Raw genomic sequence first — 19,773 nt, 5'->3', positions numbered from 1 at the left:
TCTATCCCTCCACCAGACCACCTCTATCCCTCCACCAGACCACCTCTATCCCTCCACCAGACCACCTCTATCCCTCCACCAGACCACCTGTACATTGCAGAGTCACTTGTTTGCACAGAACTGCTTAATGCCTCAAATGACGTAGTGGAAGTTTTAGCAGTAAAGGTCGAGAACCAAAACCTAGTCATTGTGGTAGTCTACAAGCCTCCGGATGCAACATCCCAGCAATTCCAGGAACAGCTGTTAAAAATTGACCACTGTCTGGAAAATCTTCCAGCTCCTGCACCCAACATCTTGCTCCTGGGGGATTTCAACTTAAGGCACCTAAAATGGAGGAATATAGCAAATAATACTGTTGCAGTAATAACACCAGGAGGCAGCTCTGATGAAAACTCACACTCACACGAGCTTTTAAATCTCTGCACAAAATTCAATTTAAACCAGCAAATAATAGAGCCTACTAGACTGGAGAATACACTAGACCTCATATTCACAAACAATGATGATCTGATAAGAAATGTCACCATATCAAAAACAATATACTCAGTTCACAACATAATTGAGGTTCAGACATGTATGCGAGGAGCCCCAGACCGACATAATGAGACTAGTCACGAGGGAGCATTCACCAAATTCAACTTCAATAACAAAAACATAAAGTGGGACCAAGTAAACCAAGTCCTAACCGATATAAGCTGGGAAGATATACTAAGCAACACAGACCCAAACTTATGCCTAGAACAGATTAACTCGGTGGCACTCGATGTATGCACAAGGCTTATTCCTCTAAGAAAAAGGAGGAGTAGATGTAAAATAGAAAGAGACAGGCGCTCCCTTTACAGGCGACGGAAAAGAATAACAGAGCGGCTAAAAGAGGTCAATATATCTGAAATGCGCAGGGAGACACTGGTCAGAGAAATAGCAAGCATCGAACTTAAGCTAAAAGAATCCTTTAGGAGTCAGGAATCGCGGGAAGAACTAAAAGCTATAAATGAAATCGAAAGAAACCCAAAGTATTTCTTCTCCTATGCCAAATCAAAATCGAGAACAACGCCCAGTATTGGGCCCCTACTTAAACAAGATGGGTCCTACACAGATGACAGCAAGGAAATGAGTGAGCTACTCAAGTCCCAATATGACTCAGTTTTTAGCAAGCCGCTAACCAGACTGAGAGTCGAAGATCAAAATGAATTTTTTATGAGAGAGCCACAAAATTTGATTAACACAAGCCTATCCGATGTTATCCTGACGCCAAATGACTTCGAACAGGCGATAAATGACATGCCCATGCACTCTGCCCCAGGGCCAGATTCATGGAACTCTGTGTTCATCAAGAACTGCAAGAAGCCCCTATCACGAGCCTTTTCCATCCTATGGAGAGGGAGCATGGACACGGGGGTCGTCCCTCAGTTACTAAAAACAACAGACATAGCCCCACTCCACAAAGGGGGCAGTAAAGCAACAGCAAAGAACTACAGACCAATAGCACTAACATCCCATATCATAAAAATCTTTGAAAGGGTCCTAAGAAGCAAGATCACCACCCATCTAGAAACCCATCAGTTACACAACCCAGGGCAACATGGGTTTAGAACAGGTCGCTCCTGTCTGTCTCAGCTACTGGATCACTACGACAAGGTCCTAAATGCACTAGAAGACAAAAAGAATGCAGATGTAATATATACAGACTTTGCAAAAGCCTTCGACAAGTGTGACCATGGCGTAATAGCGCACAAAATGCGCGCTAAAGGAATAACAGGAAAAGTCGGTCGATGGATCTATAATTTCCTCACTAACAGAACACAGAGAGTAGTCGTCAACAGAGTAAAGTCCGAGGCAGCTACGGTGAAAAGCTCTGTTCCACAAGGCACAGTACTAGCTCCCATCTTGTTCCTCATCCTCATATCCGACATAGACAAGGATGTCAGCCACAGCACCGTGTCTTCCTTTGCAGATGACACCCGAATCTGCATGGCAGTGTCTTCCATTGCAGACACTGCAAGGCTCCAGGCGGACATCAACCAAATCTTTCAGTGGGCTGCAGAAAACAATATGAAGTTCAACGATGAGAAATTTCAATTACTCAGATATGGTAAACATGAGGAAATTAAATCTTCATCAGAGTACAAAACAAATTCTGGCCACGAAATAGAGCGAAACACCAACGTCAAAGACCTGGGAGTGATTATGTCGGAGGATCTCACCTTCAAGGACCATAACATTGTATCAATCGCATCTGCTAGAAAAATGACAGGATGGATAATGAGAACCTTCAAAACTAGGGAGGCCAAGCCCATGATGACACTCTTCAGGTCACTTGTTCTATCTAGGCTGGAATATTGCTGCACTCTAACAGCACCTTTCAAGGCAGGTGAAATTGCCGACCTAGAAAATGTACAGAGAACTTTCACGGCGCGCATAACGGAGATAAAACACCTCAATTACTGGGAGCGCTTGAGGTTTCTAAACCTGTATTCCCTGGAACGCAGGAGGGAGAGATACATGATTATATACACCTGGAAAATCCTAGAGGGACTAGTACCGAACTTGCACACGAAAATCACTCACTACGAAAGCAAAAGACTTGGCAGACGATGCACCATCCCCCCAATGAAAAGCAGGGGTGTCACTAGCACGTTAAGAGACCATACAATAAGTGTCAGGGGCCCGAGACTGTTCAACTGCCTCCCAGCACACATAAGGGGGATTACCAACAGACCCCTGGCAGTCTTCAAGCTGGCACTGGACAAGCACCTAAAGTCAGTTCCTGATCAGCCGGGCTGTGGCTCGTACGTTGGTTTGCGTGCAGCCAGCAGCAACAGCCTGGTTGATCAGGCGCTGATCCACCAGGAGGCCTGGTCACAGACCGGGCCGCGGGGGCGTTGACCCCCGAAACTCTCTCCAGGTAAACTCCAGGTATCCCTCCACCAGACCACCTCTATCCCTCCACCAGACCACCTCTATCCCTCCACCAGGCCACCTCTATCCCTCCACCAGACCACCTCTATCCCTCCACCAGACCACCTCTATCCCTCCACCAGACCACTTCCATCCCTCCACCAGACCACCTCTATCCCTCCACCAGGCCACCTCTATCCCTCCACCAGACCACCTCTATCCCTCCACCAGGCCACCTCTATCCCTCCACCAGACCACCTCTATCCCTCCACCAGACCACCTCTATCCCTCCACCAGGCCACCTCTATCCCTCCACCAGACCACCTCTATCCCTCCACCAGACCACCTCTATCCCTCCACCAGACCACTTCCATCCCTCCACCAGACCACCTCTATCCCTCCACCAGGCCACCTCTATCCCTCCACCAGACCACCTCTATCCCTCCACCAGGCCACCTCTATCCCTCCACCAGACCACCTCTATCCCTCCACCAGGCCACCTCTATCCCTCCACCAGACCACCTCTATCCCTCCACCAGACCACCTCTATCCCTCCACCAGACCACTTCCATCCCTCCACCAGACCACCTCTATCCCTCCACCAGGCCACCTCTATCCCTCCACCAGACCACCTCTATCCCTCCACCAGACCACTTCTGTCCCTCCACCAGACCACTTCTGTCCCTCCACCAGACCACTTCTGTCCCTCCATCAGACCACCTCTATCCCTCCACCAGACCACCTCTATCCCTCCACCAGACCACCTCTATCCCTCCACCAGACCACCTCTATCCCTCCACCAGACCACCTCTATCCCTCCACCAGACCACCTCTATCCCTCCACCAGACCACTTCCATCCCTCCACCAGACCACCTCTATCCCTCCACCAGACCACTTCCATCCCTCCACCAGACCACCTCTATCCCTCCACCAGACCACTTCTGTCCCTCCACCAGACCACTTCCATCCCTCCACCAGACCACCTCTATCCCTCCACCAGACCACTTCCATCCCTCCACCAGACCACCTCTATCCCTCCACCAGACCACCTCTATCCCTCCACCAGACCACCTCTATCCCTCCACCAGACCACCTCTATCCCTCCACCAGACCACCTCTATCCCTCCACCAGACCACTTCCATCCCTCCACCAGACCACCTCTATCCCTCCACCAGACCACTTCTGTCTCTCCACCAGACCACTTCTGTCCCTCCACCAGACCACTTCTGTCCCTCCACCAGACCACTTCTGTCCCTCCACCAGACCACTTCTGTCCCTCCACCAGACCACCTCTATCCCTCCACCAGACCACTTCTGTCCCTCCACCAGACCACTTCTGTCCCTCCACCAGACCACTTCTGTCCCTCCACCAGACCACCTCTATCCCTCCACCAGATCGCTTCTGTCCCTCCACCAGACCACTTCTGTCCCTCCACCAGACCACCTCTATTCCTCCACCAGACCACCTCTATCCCTCCACCAGACCACCTCTATCCCTCCACCAGACCACCTCTATCCCTCCACCAGACCACCTCTATCCCTCCACCAGGCCACCTCTATCCCTCCACCAGACCACCTCTATCCTTCCACCAGGCCACCTCTATCCCTCCACCAGGCCACCTCTATCCCTCCACCAGGCCACCTCTATCCCTCCACCAGACCACCTCTATCCCTCCACCAGGCCACCTCTATCCCTCCACCAGGCCACCTCTATCCCTCCACCAGGCCACCTCTATCCCTCCACCAGGCCACCTCTATCCCTCCACCAGACCACCTCTATCCCTCCACCAGACCACTTCCATCCCTCCACCAGACCACCTCTATCCCTCCACCAGACCACTTCCATCCCTTCACCAGAGCACTTCCATCCCTCCAGCGCCATCCTTCCAGCACCCCAGATCAATTCCTCCCCTTCCTCTTCCCCTACTCCTCCCCACCATAGCCCCCTCCCCTGTTATTCCAGAGCACACGATAGACACATTAACGTTTTTCCTTCTCGACTATAGGCTGGAGAAATGAAGTCTGAGAGTGGCTCTAAAATGAGAATAATGGGAACTCTTTCTCTGGTTGTTTCAGAAAACATAATTTTTTAGAAAAAATTTAATGGGAGGGCGCTGTCAAGTGGATTGTGTCGTTGTGCCAAGCATTGTTAGGATATACCGGCTCAAATTACCTCTTAATGAGACACTAAGACTTTTTTTTAGCACTTCGTAACTGCCATGGCAGGAGGTAATATTGACCAGGGCTGAAACTACGCAAAAAATGAATGCAGTAATGTTGCAAAATAAGGAGGAATAAATAAAAAAATAAGGGACAGTTTTTGAGTTGCAAGGTTGCCAACCTGGCAATAAATGGTCTTTCACTTGTATTATATTTCACTGGGATGCAAAAGAAGTGACACTGTCGGCTATGGTCTTTATTAGGAAGACGTTTCGCACACAAGAACCTTCATGAACACCCTGGTGGGCGAAACACCTTCACGATAACATGCCACAACTTGAATTGCATGTCTTGTTTACTCAGTGTTGTGTACGCTGACACAGTGTTCACTAGGATGCTCTAAACCACCATGGGTCGCGCAGGTCTTGGAGAACGTACAACAATTAAGTCATTATATTGCAGATTCAAGTTATTCTTGTGATTACTTGAAAATTGATGTTTATAGAGAACAAAAAGGCACAGTACTGTCAGTGGAACAATACACATATGAACATAAGAATCTGATAGCTTGTGCTACCTGATAGCTTGTGCTACCTGATAGCTTGTGCTACCTGATAGCTTGTGCTACCTGATAGCTTGTGCTACCAGGTCGGTTGCCGTGTTCCTCCCTTAAGTCAATGTGACCTGACCTGACTAGGTTGGGTGCATTGGCTTAAGCCGGTAGGAGACTTGGACCTGCCTCGCATGGGCCAGTAGGCCTTCTGCAGCTTGTGCTAACTGATAGCTTGTGCTATCTGATAGCTTGTGCTACCTGATAGCTGCTACCTGATAGCTTGTGAAAGAACCTGACCTGACTACATTGGCTGCAACAGGCCTACTGACCCATGCGGACTGCAGGCCTACTCCATGTCCATGTGCCCCCCCCCCGGATTAGACCAATGACATCCCCCCCGGATTAGCCCAATGACTCACCCAGTCTGGTCACCTCCACTCAAGGAAGGAGCACAGCATCAGACCCAGCAGCACAAGCTAGTCAGGTCCAACTCACACCCACCCACACCCACTCATGTATTTATCTAACCTATTTTTAAAACTACACAATGTTTTAGCCTCAATAACTGTACTCGGGAGTTTGTTCCACTCATCCACAACTCTATTACCAAACCAGTACTTTCCTATATCCTTCCTGAATCTGAATTTTTCCAACTTGAAATCATTGCTGCGAGTCCTGTCTTGGCTGGAAATTTTCAGCACGCTATTTACATCCCCTTTATTTATTCCTGTTTTCCATTTATACACCTCTATCATATCCCTCCTAATTCTACGCCTGGCTAGAGAGTGCAGATTCAGGGCCTCAGTCTATCCTCATAGGGAAGATTTCTGATACATGGGATCAACTTTGTCATCCTCCTCTGTACTTTTTCCAGAGCATTTATATTCATTCTGTAATACGGTGACCAGAAATGAGCAGCTTAATCTAAATGAGGCCTAACCAAGGATATATAGAGTTGAAGAACAACCTGAGGACTTCTATTATTTATACTTCTAGATATGAAGCCAAGAATTCTGTTAGCTTTATTGCGAACACTAATGCACTGTTGTCTTGGTTTTAGATTACTGCTAACCAGAACTCCTAAATCCTTTTTGCAATCAGTAGTATTAAGATCTACATTATTTAGTTTATATGTAGCATGGTTATTTTCCTGTCCAACATTTAGAACTATGCATTTGTCAATATTAAACTGCATCTGCCACTTCTTCGACCATTGCATCAGTCTATTCAAATCATCCTGGAGTGCTCTGGTGTCTTCATTAGAATGAATTGGACGGCCTATTTTGGTGTCATAAGCAAATCTGCTTATGTCGCTATTTATTCCCTCATCTATGTCGTTTATGTAAATTGTGAACAACAAGGGGCCCAACACTGACCCCTGGGGAACACCGCTTGTGACGTGCCCTCATTCTGATTTCTCCCCATTTATGCAAACTCTCTCCTGTCTATTTGTCAACCATGCCTCTACCCAGGAAATTTTTTTTCCTCCTATTCCGTGTGCCTTAAGTTTCCTCAATAGCCTCTGGTGTGGAACTCTATCGAAAGCCTTACTGAAGTCCATATACACAATATCATATTCATTACCATGATCTACCTCCTCAAACACCTTAGTGAAAAAAGTTAGTAAATTCGTAAGACAGGAACGCCCCTTTGTAAAACCGTGTTGAGATTCATTAATCAATCTGTGCCTGTCAAGATGGCTACGAATTGCTTCGGCAATTATTGATTCCATAAATTTTCCCACTATGGAGGTAAGACTTATTGGTCTGTAGTTCGAAGCCAAGGACCTATCGGTCCAGGTCAGACCGACACCTCATCGTCAGCGGGTTATTTATATATTATCCATATTTATCTTTATACATATGTGAGAGATTAAGCAGCGACATCTCACAGACAAGTGTTTACAGACAAGTGTTTATGCATCAGTGTATACACTGATCTAGCAGGTGTTGATGTGTACACAGCAACACCTGATAAATTAGACACATGTGCAACTGAACATTAAAATGGTATAAAATACCGACAGATTGTTAGGTAAGACACATATGCAACAGTTAGGTATCTTTATTTTGAAACGTTTCGCCTACACAGTAGGCTTCTTCAGTCGAGTACAGAAAAGTTGATAGAAGCAGAAGATACTTGAAGACGATGTAATCAGTCCATCACCCTTAAAGTTTTGAGGTGGTCAGTCCCTCAGTCTGGAGAAGAGCATTGTTCCGTTGTCTGAAACAATATGAAGTTGAAGTGACAGAATCGGGCCTTATATAGTGCCAGGAGGTGAGACGTAGGTTGATTTGGGAGGGCAGGTCCTTCTCAAACCCAGCCGTTCTCACTAGTAGAGGTTGTCGAAGTAGATGGTCTGTACCAAGATACCCTTGTGTTGCAGTGTCTGACAGAATGAACATTAAAATGGTATAAAATACCTAACTGTTGCATATGTGTCTTACCTAACAATCTGTCGGTATTTTATACCATTTTAATGTTCATTCTGTCAGACACTGCAACACAAGGGTATCTTGGTACAGACCATCTACTTCGACAACCTCTACTAGTGAGAACGGCTGGGTTTGAGAAGGACCTGCCCTCCCAAATCAACCTACGTCTCACCTCCTGGCACTATATAAGGCCCGATTCTGTCACTTCAACTTCATATTGTTTCAGACAACGGAACAATGCTCTTCTCCAGACTGAGGGACTGACCACCTCAAAACTTTAAGGGTGATGGACTGATTACATCGTCTTCAAGTATCTTCTGCTTCTATCAACTTTTCTGTACTCGACTGAAGAAGCCTACTGTGTAGGCGAAACGTTTCAAAATAAAGATACCTAACTGTTGCATATGTGTCTTACCTAACAATCTGTCGGTATTTTATACCATTTTAATGTTCATTCTGTCAGACACTGCAACACAAGGGTATCTTGGTACAGACCATCTACTTCGACAACCTCTACTAGTGAGAACGGCTGGGTTTGAGAAGGACCTGCCCTCCCAAATCAACCTACGTCTCACCTCCTGGCACTATATAAGGCCCGATTCTGTCACTTCAACTTCATATTGTTTCAGACAACGGAACAATGCTCTTCTCCAGACTGAGGGACTGACCACCTCAAAACTTTAAGGGTGATGGACTGATTACATCGTCTTCAAGTATCTTCTGCTTCTATCAACTTTTCTGTACTCGACTGAAGAAGCCTACTGTGTAGGCGAAACGTTTCAAAATAAAGATACCTAACTGTTGCATATGTGTCTTACCTAACAATCTGTCGGTATTTTATACCATTTTAATGTTCATTCTGTCAGACACTGCAACACAAGGGTATCTTGGTACAGACCATCTACTTCGACAACCTCTACTAGTGAGAACGGCTGGGTTTGAGAAGGACCTGCCCTCCCAAATCAACCTACGTCTCACCTCCTGGCACTATATAAGGCCCGATTCTGTCACTTCAACTTCATATTGTTTCAGACAACGGAACAATGCTCTTCTCCAGACTGAGGGACTGACCACCTCAAAACTTTAAGGGTGATGGACTGATTACATCGTCTTCAAGTATCTTCTGCTTCTATCAACTTTTCTGTACTCGACTGAAGAAGCCTACTGTGTAGGCGAAACGTTTCAAAATAAAGATACCTAACTGTTGCATATGTGTCTTACCTAACAATCTGTCGGTATTTTATACCATTTTAATGTTCATTCTGTCAGACACTGCAACACAAGGGTATCTTGGTACAGACCATCTACTTCGACAACCTCTACTAGTGAGAACGGCTGGGTTTGAGAAGGACCTGCCCTCCCAAATCAACCTACGTCTCACCTCCTGGCACTATATAAGGCCCGATTCTGTCACTTCAACTTCATATTGTTTCAGACAACGGAACAATGCTCTTCTCCAGACTGAGGGACTGACCACCTCAAAACTTTAAGGGTGATGGACTGATTACATCGTCTTCAAGTATCTTCTGCTTCTATCAACTTTTCTGTACTCGACTGAAGAAGCCTACTGTGTAGGCGAAACGTTTCAAAATAAAGATACCTAACTGTTGCATATGTGTCTTACCTAACAATCTGTCGGTATTTTATACCATTTTAATGTTCATTCTGTCAGACACTGCAACACAAGGGTATCTTGGTACAGACCATCTACTTCGACAACCTCTACTAGTGAGAACGGCTGGGTTTGAGAAGGACCTGCCCTCCCAAATCAACCTACGTCTCACCTCCTGGCACTATATAAGGCCCGATTCTGTCACTTCAACTTCATATTGTTTCAGACAACGGAACAATGCTCTTCTCCAGACTGAGGGACTGACCACCTCAAAACTTTAAGGGTGATGGACTGATTACATCGTCTTCAAGTATCTTCTGCTTCTATCAACTTTTCTGTACTCGACTGAAGAAGCCTACTGTGTAGGCGAAACGTTTCAAAATAAAGATACCTAACTGTTGCATATGTGTCTTACCTAACAACACACATGTGCAACTCTTGGGTATCTTTATTGAGGAAACGTTTCGCCACACAGTGGCTTCATCAATCCATACAAAGGAGAATCTTGAAGAACAGGAGGAGAATGAGGTAATCAGTCCCTCAACCTTGAGTCGATGTGGTCAGTCCATCAATCTTGAATAGAATACGGCATATGAGCGGAGAAGCAGCTTATAAACCGTTGGTAGGAGAGGTGCAGCAGTCATAGGCGGTGTCACATTTGTTCAATGTGGAAGTAGGTCGTGCCCAAGAATTAGGCAAGCGAAGAATTCCCAAGTATTAAGATCCCAAGAAGTTGCATTGAACAAATGTGACACCGCCTATGACTGCTGCATTCCACATTGAACAAATGTGACACCGCCTATGACTGCTGCATTCCACATTGAACAAATGTGACACCGCCTATGACTGCTGCACCTCTCCTACCAACGGTTTATAAGCTCCTTCTCCGCTCATATGCCGTATTCTATTCAAGATTGATGGACTCACCACATCGACTCAAGGTTGAGGGACTGATTACCTCATTCTCCTCCTGTTCTTCAAGATTCTCCTTTGTATGGACTGATGAAGCCACTGTGTGGCGAAACGTTTCCTCAATAAAGATACCCAAGAGTTGCACATGTGTCTAATTTATCAACATGTCGGTTCTCTGAACCATTCATCTACAAACAGCAACACCTACACCTCCCTGGGTAACACTTTGTCCCATACCTAGAGAACATGTCGGCTTGTTAAACCTGCAGGATAAACCATCCTGAGAAGAGGAAACTGTTATGTAATATTAATTTAGTTTTGCTGGAAGGAAATCTGTTGTCAAACTTGTAATAAAATACTCGAGGATATCAATATTGTTTCACTCTTGTGTCTGAGGTCAGGACGACAGACTTCATTACTATGTGAGACTCATACTGTGTGATGGTGTGTGTCAGGGGAGTTGTTAATTCATGGGGAAGCGCTAGGTTCGTAGGGGTTTATGCAACTCCTGGGGGAAAACGAGAAGCAATGAGGCTCTGTTCAAGGATAGGATGGGTTCAGTTCTTGGGTTCAAGAGTCCTTCACTGGCGTCAAGGACTCGCTATAGTCTGGTCAAGATAATCATACAACTTGCTGATGCTGTAATAGAAGGGAGTGAGTGAGTGAGTGAGTGAGTGAGTGAGTGAGTGAGTGAGCGAGTGAGTGAGTGAGTGTGTTAATAATAATTATCTTGGTGCCCCACAGCGGCCTTGATCACCACTTGCCTCTACAACTTCTGCGACTTTCCCTCTGGTGTTGTTCCAGTCACCCACGAGGACGAGGACGACCAGGCCAAGCTGAACGACTACCCCACTGACGACTTACTCTTCCATATGGTGAAGGAGGTCAGCCGAAGAACCACTCTCACCTTCCTAACTTCTCCTTAAAACCTCAGAAAATTTTGATGATTTAAAATATAAACATTCTTACTTGCCTTACAGGACGCTACAGAATATTTTAGATTCATCTGTAACTAAAGTTTAGATATTTAGATTTAGATTTGTAATTTCCTATATCTTGTTATAGTAATTAATGAATTTTTCCCATAAGCGAGAACTTTATTGCTGTCTCGTGTATTTCTGAGACAAACGAGACGCTAAATATCATTAATGTTTACGCTTAGGTTACCTATAAGTCGTTAGGAAACAGGACAAGTATTTGTTGATGAATGGTTCAGAGAACCGACATGTTGATAAATTAGACACATGTGCATCTCTTGGGTATCTTTATTGAGGAAACGTTTCGCCACACAGTGGCTTCATCAGTCCAATATAAAGGAGAATCTTGAAGAACAGGAGGAGGTTGAGGGTTGAGGGACTGATTACCTCATTCTCCTCCTGTTCTTCAAGATTCTCCTTTGTATGGACTGATGAAGCCACTGTGTGGCGAAACGTTTCCTCAATAAAGATACCCAAGAGTTGCACATGTGTCTAATTTATCAGGACAAGTATTTCCTGACGCGGGTCTTAGTCAAATAATGACCCACAGTTGGAGCTTTCGGTCATCTTACCGAAGCCTTCCGCTGGCTTACTAGCCCGCTCTTTTAAAAATTAGTCTTAGTTACAACCAGTTTTGTTCATGTTCAGAGTTCATCACTTGCCAGAGGAGTCATAGAGGCCACAGTTCACTTACAGACAAATATTAAGAAAGCTTTAATTCCTAAGACATAAATCCCTGTAAATCCCCCAGTGAATATAACATTACCCACAAATCCTTCTTAAAACAAGTGACCTCACATTGTGAGGTCACATTTTGACCCAACTTTGATGTTGGGTCAGAGTTCTGCAGTTCTATTTAACAGTGGCATCTCCAGAGACATCTAGCGTGATGGGCAGGTTTCTACCTGTTGTTTCTTTCTTATTGTAAAAGTTCTGGCATATTATGTATCCCAGTGTTGATGGATGTTGTTATGTATCCCAGTGTTGATGGATGTTGTTATGTATCCCAGTGTTGATGGATGTTGTTATGTATCCCAGTGATGATGGATGTTGTTATGTATCCCAGTGATGATGGATGTTGTTATGTATCCCAGTGATGATGGATGTTGTTATGTATCCCAGTGTTGATGGATGTTGTTATGTATCCCAGTGATGATGGATGTTGTTATGTATCCCAGTGTTGATGGATGTTGTTATGTATCCCAGTGATGATGGATGTTGTTATGTATCCCAGTGTTGATGGATGTTGTTATGTATCCCAGTGATGATGGATGTTGTTATGTATCCCAGTGTTGATGGATGTTGTTATGTATCCCAGTGATGATGGATGTTGTTATGTATCCCAGTGATGATGGATGTTGTTATGTATCCCAGTGATGATGGATGTTGTTATGTATCCCAGTGATGATGGATGTTGTTATGTATCCCAGTGATGATGGATGTTGTTATGTATCCCAGTGATGATGGATGTTGTTATGTATCCCAGTGATGATGGATGTTGTTATGTATCCCAGTGATGATGGATGTTGTTATGTATCCCAGTGATGATGGATGTTGTTATGTATCCCAGTGATGATGGATGTTGTTATGTATCCCAGTGATGGTGGATACTGTTATGTATCCCAGTGATGATGGATGATGATGTTATGTATCAGTGTTGATGGATGTTGTTATGTATCCCAGTGATGATGGATGTTGTTATGTATCCCAGTGTTGATGGATGTTGTTATGTATCCCAGTGTTGATGGATGTTGTTATGTATCCCAGTGTTGATGGATGTTGTTATGTATCCCAGTGTTGATGGATGTTGTTATGTATCCCAGTGATGATGGATGTTGTTATGTATCCCAGTGTTGATGGATGTTGTTATGTATCCCAGTGATGATGGATGTTGTTATGTATCCCAGTGTTGATGGATGTTGTTATGTATCCCAGTGATGATGGATGTTGTTATGTATCCCAGTGATGATGGATGTTGTTATGTATCCCATGTGTGTTGATGGATGTTGTTATGTATCCCAGTGATGATGGATGTTGTTATGTATCCCAGTGTTGATGGATGTTGTTATGTATCCCAGTGTTGATGGATGTTGTTATGTATCCCAGTGATGATGGATGTTGTTATGTATCCCAGTGATGATGGATGTTGTTATGTATCCCAGTGATGATGGATGTTGTTATGTATCCCAGTGTTGATGGATGTTGTTATGTATCCCAGTGATGATGGATGTTGTTATGTATCCCAGTGTTGATGGATGTTGTTATGTATCCCAGTGATGATGGATGTTGTTATGTATCCCAGTGATGATGGATGTTGTTATGTATCCCAGTGTTGATGGATGTTGTTATGTATCCCAGTGATGATGGATGTTGTTATGTATCCCAGTGTTGATGGATGTTGTTATGTATCCCAGTGTTGATGGATGTTGTTATGTATCCCAGTGTTGATGGATGTTGTTATGTATCCCAGTGTTGATGGATGTTGTTATGTATCCCAGTGTTGATGGATGTTGTTATGTATCCCAGTGATGATGGATGTTGTTATGTATCCCAGTGTTGATGGATGTTGTTATGTATCCCAGTGATGATGGATGTTGTTATGTATCCCAGTGATGATGGATGTTGTTATGTATCCCAGTGTTGATGGATGTTGTTATGTATCCCAGTGTTGATGGATGTTGTTATGTATCCCAGTGATGATGGATGTTGTTATGTATCCCAGTGTTGATGGATGTTGTTATGTATCCCAGTGATGATGGATGTTGTTATGTATCCCAGTTGTTGATGGATGTTGTTATGTATCCCAGTGATGATGGATGTTGTTATGTATCCCAGTGTGATGATGGATGTTGTTATGATGATGGATGTTGTTATGTATCCCAGTGATGATGGATGTTGTTATGTATCCCAGTGTTGATGGATGTTGTTATGTATCCCAGTGTTGATGGATGTTGTTATGTATCCCAGTGTTGATGGATGTTGTTATGTATCCCAGTGATGATGGATGTTGTTATGTATCCCAGTGTTGATGGATGTTGTTATGTATCCCAGTGTTGATGGATGTTGTTATGTATCCCAGTGATGATGGATGTTGTTATGTATCCCAGTGTTGATGGATGTTGTTATGTATCCCAGTGATGATGGATGTTGTTATGTATCCCAGTGATGATGGATGTTGTTATGTATCCCAGTGATGATGGATGTTGTTATGTATCCCAGTGTTGATGGATGTTGTTATGTATCCCAGTGATGATGGATGTTGTTATGTATCCCAGTGTTATGTATCCCAGTGATGATGGATGTTGTTATGTATCCCAGTGTTGATGGATGTTGTTATGTATCCCAGTGTTGATGGATGTTGTTATGTATCCCAGTGTGATGATGGATGTTGTTATGTATCCCAGTGATGATGGATGTTGTTATGTATCCCAGTGTTGATGGATGTTGTTATGTATCCCAGTGTTGATGGATGTTGTTATGTATCCCAGTGTGATGATGGATGTTGTTATGTATCCCAGTGATGATGGATGTTGTTATGTATCCCAGTGTTGATGGATGTTGTTATGTATCCCAGTGATGATGGATGTTGTTATGTATCCCAGTGTTGATGGATGTTGTTATGTATCCCAGTGTTGATGGATGTTGTTATGTATCCCAGTGTTGATGGATGTTGTTATGTATCCCAGTGATGATGGATGTTGTTATGTATCCCAGTGTTGATGGATGTTGTTATGTATCCCAGTGATGATGGATGTTGTTATGTATCCCAGTGATGATGGATGTTGTTATGTATCCCAGTGATGATGGATGTTGTTATGTATCCCAGTGTTGATGGATGTTGTTATGTATCCCAGTGATGATGGATGTTGTTATGTATCCCAGTGATGATGGATGTTGTTATGTATCCCAGTGATGATGGATGTTGTTATGTATCCCAGTGATGATGGATGTTGTTATGTATCCCAGTGTTGATGGATGTTGTTATGTATCCCAGTGATGATGGATGCTGTTATGTATCCCAGTGTTGATGGATGTTGTTATGTATCCCAGTGATGATGGATGTTGTTATGTATCCCAGTGTTGATGGATGTTGTTATGTATCCCAGTGATGATGGATGTTGTTATGTATCCCAGTGATGATGGATGTTGTTATGTATCCCAGTGTTGATGGATGTTGTTATGTATCCCAGTGATGATGGATGTTGTTATGTATCCCAGTGTTGATGGATGTTGTTATGTATCCCAGTGATGATGGATGTTGTTATGTATCCCAGTGTTGATGGATGTTGTTATGTATCCCAGTGATGATGGATGCTGTTATGTATCCCAGTGATGATGGATGTTGTTATGTATCCCAGTGTTGATGGATGTTGTTATGTATCCCAGTGATGATGGATGTTGTTATGTATCCCAGTGATGATGGATGTTGTTATGTATCCCAGTGATGATGGATGTTGTTATGTATCCCAGTTGTTATGTATCCCAGTGATGATGGATGTCGTTATGTATCCCAGTGATGATGGATGTTGTTATGTATCCCAGTGATGATGGATGTTGTTATGTATCCCAGTGTTGATGGATGTTATGTATCCCAGTGATGATGGATGCTGTTATGTATCCCAGTGATGGTGGATGCTGTTATGTATCCCAATGATGATGGATGCTGTTATGTATCCCAGTGATGGTGGATACTGTTATGTATCCCAGTGATGATGGATGTTGTTATGTATCCCAGTGTTGATGGATACTGTTATGTATCCCAGTGATGGTGGATGTTGTTATGTATCCCAGTGATGATGGATGTTGTTATGTATCCCAGTGATGATGGATGTTGTTATGTATCCCAGTGATGATGGATGTTATGTATCCCAGTGATGATGGGTGTTATGTATCCCAGTGATAATGGATGTTATGTATCCCAGTGATGATGGATGTTGTTATGTATCCCAGTGATGATGGATGTTGTTATGTATCCCAGTGATGATGGATGTTGTTATGTATCCCAGTGTTGATGGATGTTGTTATGTATCCCAGTGTTGATGGATGTTGTTATGTATCCCAGTGATGATGGATGCTGTTATGTATCCCAGTGTTGATGGAAGTTGTTATGTATCCCAGTGATGATGGATGTTGTTATGTATCCCAGTGATGATGGATGTTGTTATGTATCCCAGTGTTGATGGATGTTGTTATGTATCCCAGTGATGGTGGATGTTGTTATGTATCCCAGTGATGATGGATGTTGTTATGTATCCCAGTGATGATGGATGTTGTTATGTATCCCAGTGATCATGGATGATGTTATGTATCCCAGTGTTGATGGAAGTTGTTATGTATCCCAGTGATGATGGATGTTGTTATGTATCCCAGTGTTGATGGATGTTGTTATGTATCCCAGTGTTGATGGATGTTGTTATGTATCCCAGTGTTGATGGATGTTGTTATGTATCCCAGTGTTGATGGATGTTGTTATGTATCCCAGTGATGATGGATGTTGTTATGTATCCCAGTGTTAATGGATGTTGTTATGTATCCCAGTGATCATGGATGCTGTTATGTATCCCAGTGTTGATGGAAGTTGTTATGTATCCCAGTGATGATGGATGTTGTTATGTATCCCAGTGATGATGGATGTTGTTATGTATCCCAGTGTTAATGGATGTTGTTATGTATCCCAGTGATCATGGATGCTGTTATGTATCCCAGTGTTGATGGAAGTTGTTATGTATCCCAGTGATGATGGATGTTGTTATGTATCCCAGTGTTGATGGATGTTGTTATGTATCCCAGTGATGATGGATGTTGTTATGTATCCCAGTGTTGATGGATGTTGTTATGTATCCCAGTGATCATGGATGCTGTTATGTATCCCAGTGTTGATGGAAGTTGTTATGTATCCCAGTGATGATGGATGTTGTTATGTATCCCAGTGATGATGGATGTTGTTATGTATCCCAGTGTTAATGGATGTTGTTATGTATCCCAGTGATCATGGATGCTGTTATGTATCCCAGTGTTGATGGAAGTTGTTATGTATCCCAGTGATGATGGATGTTGTTATGTATCCCAGTGTTGATGGATGTTGTTATGTATCCCAGTGATGATGGATGCTGTTATGTATCCCAGTGTTGATGGATGTTGTTATGTATCCCAGTGATGATGGATGCTGTTATGTATCCCAGTGATGATGGATGTTGTTATGTATCCCAGTGATGATGGATGTTGTTATGTATCCCAGTGATGATGGATGTTGTTATGTATCCCAGTGTTAATGGATGTTGTTATGTATCCCAGTGATCATGGATGCTGTTATGTATCCCAGTGTTGATGGAAGTTGTTATGTATCCCAGTGATGATGGATGTTGTTATGTATCCCAGTGTTGATGGATGTTGTTATGTATCCCAGTGATGATGGATGCTGTTATGTATCCCAGTGTTGATGGATGTTGTTATGTATCCCAGTGATGATGGATGCTGTTAAGGGGACTGACCACCTCAACCAGGCTGAGGGACTGACCACCTCAACCAGGCTGAGGGACTGAACACCTCAACCAGGCTGAGGGACTGAACACCTCAACCAGGCTGAGGGACTGACCACCTCAACCAGGCTGAGAGACTGACCACCTCAACCAGGCTGAGGGACTGACCACCTCAACCAGGCTGAAGGACTGACCACCTCAACCAGGCTGAGGGACTGACCACCTCAACCAGGCTGAGGGACTGAACACCTCAACCAGGCTGAGGGACTGAACACCTCAACCAGGCTGAGGGACTGACCACCTCAACCAGGCTGAGGGACTGACCACCTCAACCAGGCTGAGGGACTGACCACCTCAACCAGGCTGAGGGACTGACCACCTCAACCAGGCTGAGGGACTGACCACCTCAACCAGGCTGAGGGACTGACCACCTCAACCAGGCTGAGAGACTGACCACCTCAACCAGGCTGAGGGACTGACCACCTCAACCAGGCTGAAGGACTGACCACCTCAACCAGGCTGAGGGACTGACCACCTCAACCAGGCTGAGAGACTGACCACCTCAACCAGGCTGAGGGACTGACCACCTCAACCAGGCTGAGGGACTGACCACCTCAACCAGGCTGAGGGACTGACCACCTCAGCGTCTACAAACTTACGCGTTGGTGTAGTCTGGGATATTGTTCTCCAAGATAACTACAGAATGCCTCTTCCGATTGGCTCTAAAATAATAAAGTTAACGTAACCCTCGAGGATGCACTGAAATGGTTTAGGGTTGCAATAGGTGTCAGTTTTGACAGAAGAGAGAGAAACATTAGTTACCACACTATATACTGTGACTGCCTCACCCACCTTTAACACTCTCCTCCTAATTAACAACATTACTAACTTACGCCGCACTCTGAACTATTCCTTTTGCGTGTACTGAGGAAGGGGAGGCTGAGTTTAAAGGATACAGGGATACCTTTTCATTATTATTATTGTGATTATTATTATTATTATTATTATTATTATTATTATTAATATTATTATTATTATTGTGTTGCAGGCTACTGAGGGCGCCACGGGTCTGCCTATAGGAGTGCAGGTGGTGGGTCTACCCTGGCAGGAGGAGGTGGTGTGTCGAGGCATGAGAGACCTCCAGGACCACCTCAAGGTCATCCAGGGCGAGAAAGACCACCCCTAGACCATCCAGGGTGAGAAATACCATGTCTAGACCATCCAGGATGAGAAAGATCACCTTTAGACCATCCAGGGTGAGGAAAATCACTTCTAGACCATCCAGGGTGAGAAAGACCACCTCTAGACCATCCAGGATGAGAAAGATCACCTTTAGACCATCCAGTGTGAGAAAGACCACCCCTAGACCATCCAGGGTGAGAAAGACCACCCCTAGACCATCCAGTGTGAGAAAGACCACCCCTAGACCATCCAGGGTGAGAAAGACCATCTCTAGACCATCTAGGGTGAGAAAGACCACCCCTAGACCATCCAGGGTGAGAAATACCATGTCTAGACCATCCAGGGTGAGAAAGACCACCCCTAGACCATCCAGTGTGAGAAAGACCACCCCTAGACCATCCAGTGTGAGAAAGACCACCCCTAGACCATCCAGTGTGAGAAAGACCACCCCTAGACCATCCAGTGTGAGAAAGACCACCCCTAGACCATCCAGGGCGAGAAAGACCACCCCTAGACCATCCAGGGTGAGAAATACCATGTCTAGACCATCTAGGGTGAGAAAG

At 44.5% G+C, this 19,773-nt stretch overlaps 1 protein-coding gene across 1 annotated transcript in view; it reads left to right on the top strand.

Moving 5' to 3' along the window:
• Nucleotides 1–19,469, top strand: part of LOC128700574 (fatty-acid amide hydrolase 1-like) — a 48,513-nt gene extending 29,044 nt beyond the window's left edge. The window contains exons 9-10 of the mRNA XM_070098827.1: nt 11,317–11,456; nt 19,077–19,469. Coding sequence (XP_069954928.1) covers nt 11,317–11,456; nt 19,077–19,214 — 278 coding nt within the window. The 3' untranslated portion in view covers nt 19,215–19,469. The remainder of the gene's footprint in view (nt 1–11,316; nt 11,457–19,076) is intronic.
• Nucleotides 19,470–19,773: the final 304 nt, after the last annotated feature.

This window comes from Cherax quadricarinatus, chromosome 65 (genome assembly GCF_038502225.1).
Source record: "Cherax quadricarinatus isolate ZL_2023a chromosome 65, ASM3850222v1, whole genome shotgun sequence".
NCBI lineage: Eukaryota > Metazoa > Arthropoda > Malacostraca > Decapoda > Parastacidae > Cherax > Cherax quadricarinatus.
The sequence above is the reverse complement of the archived record's forward strand: the minus strand, read 5'-3'. Positions and strand labels throughout refer to the sequence as shown.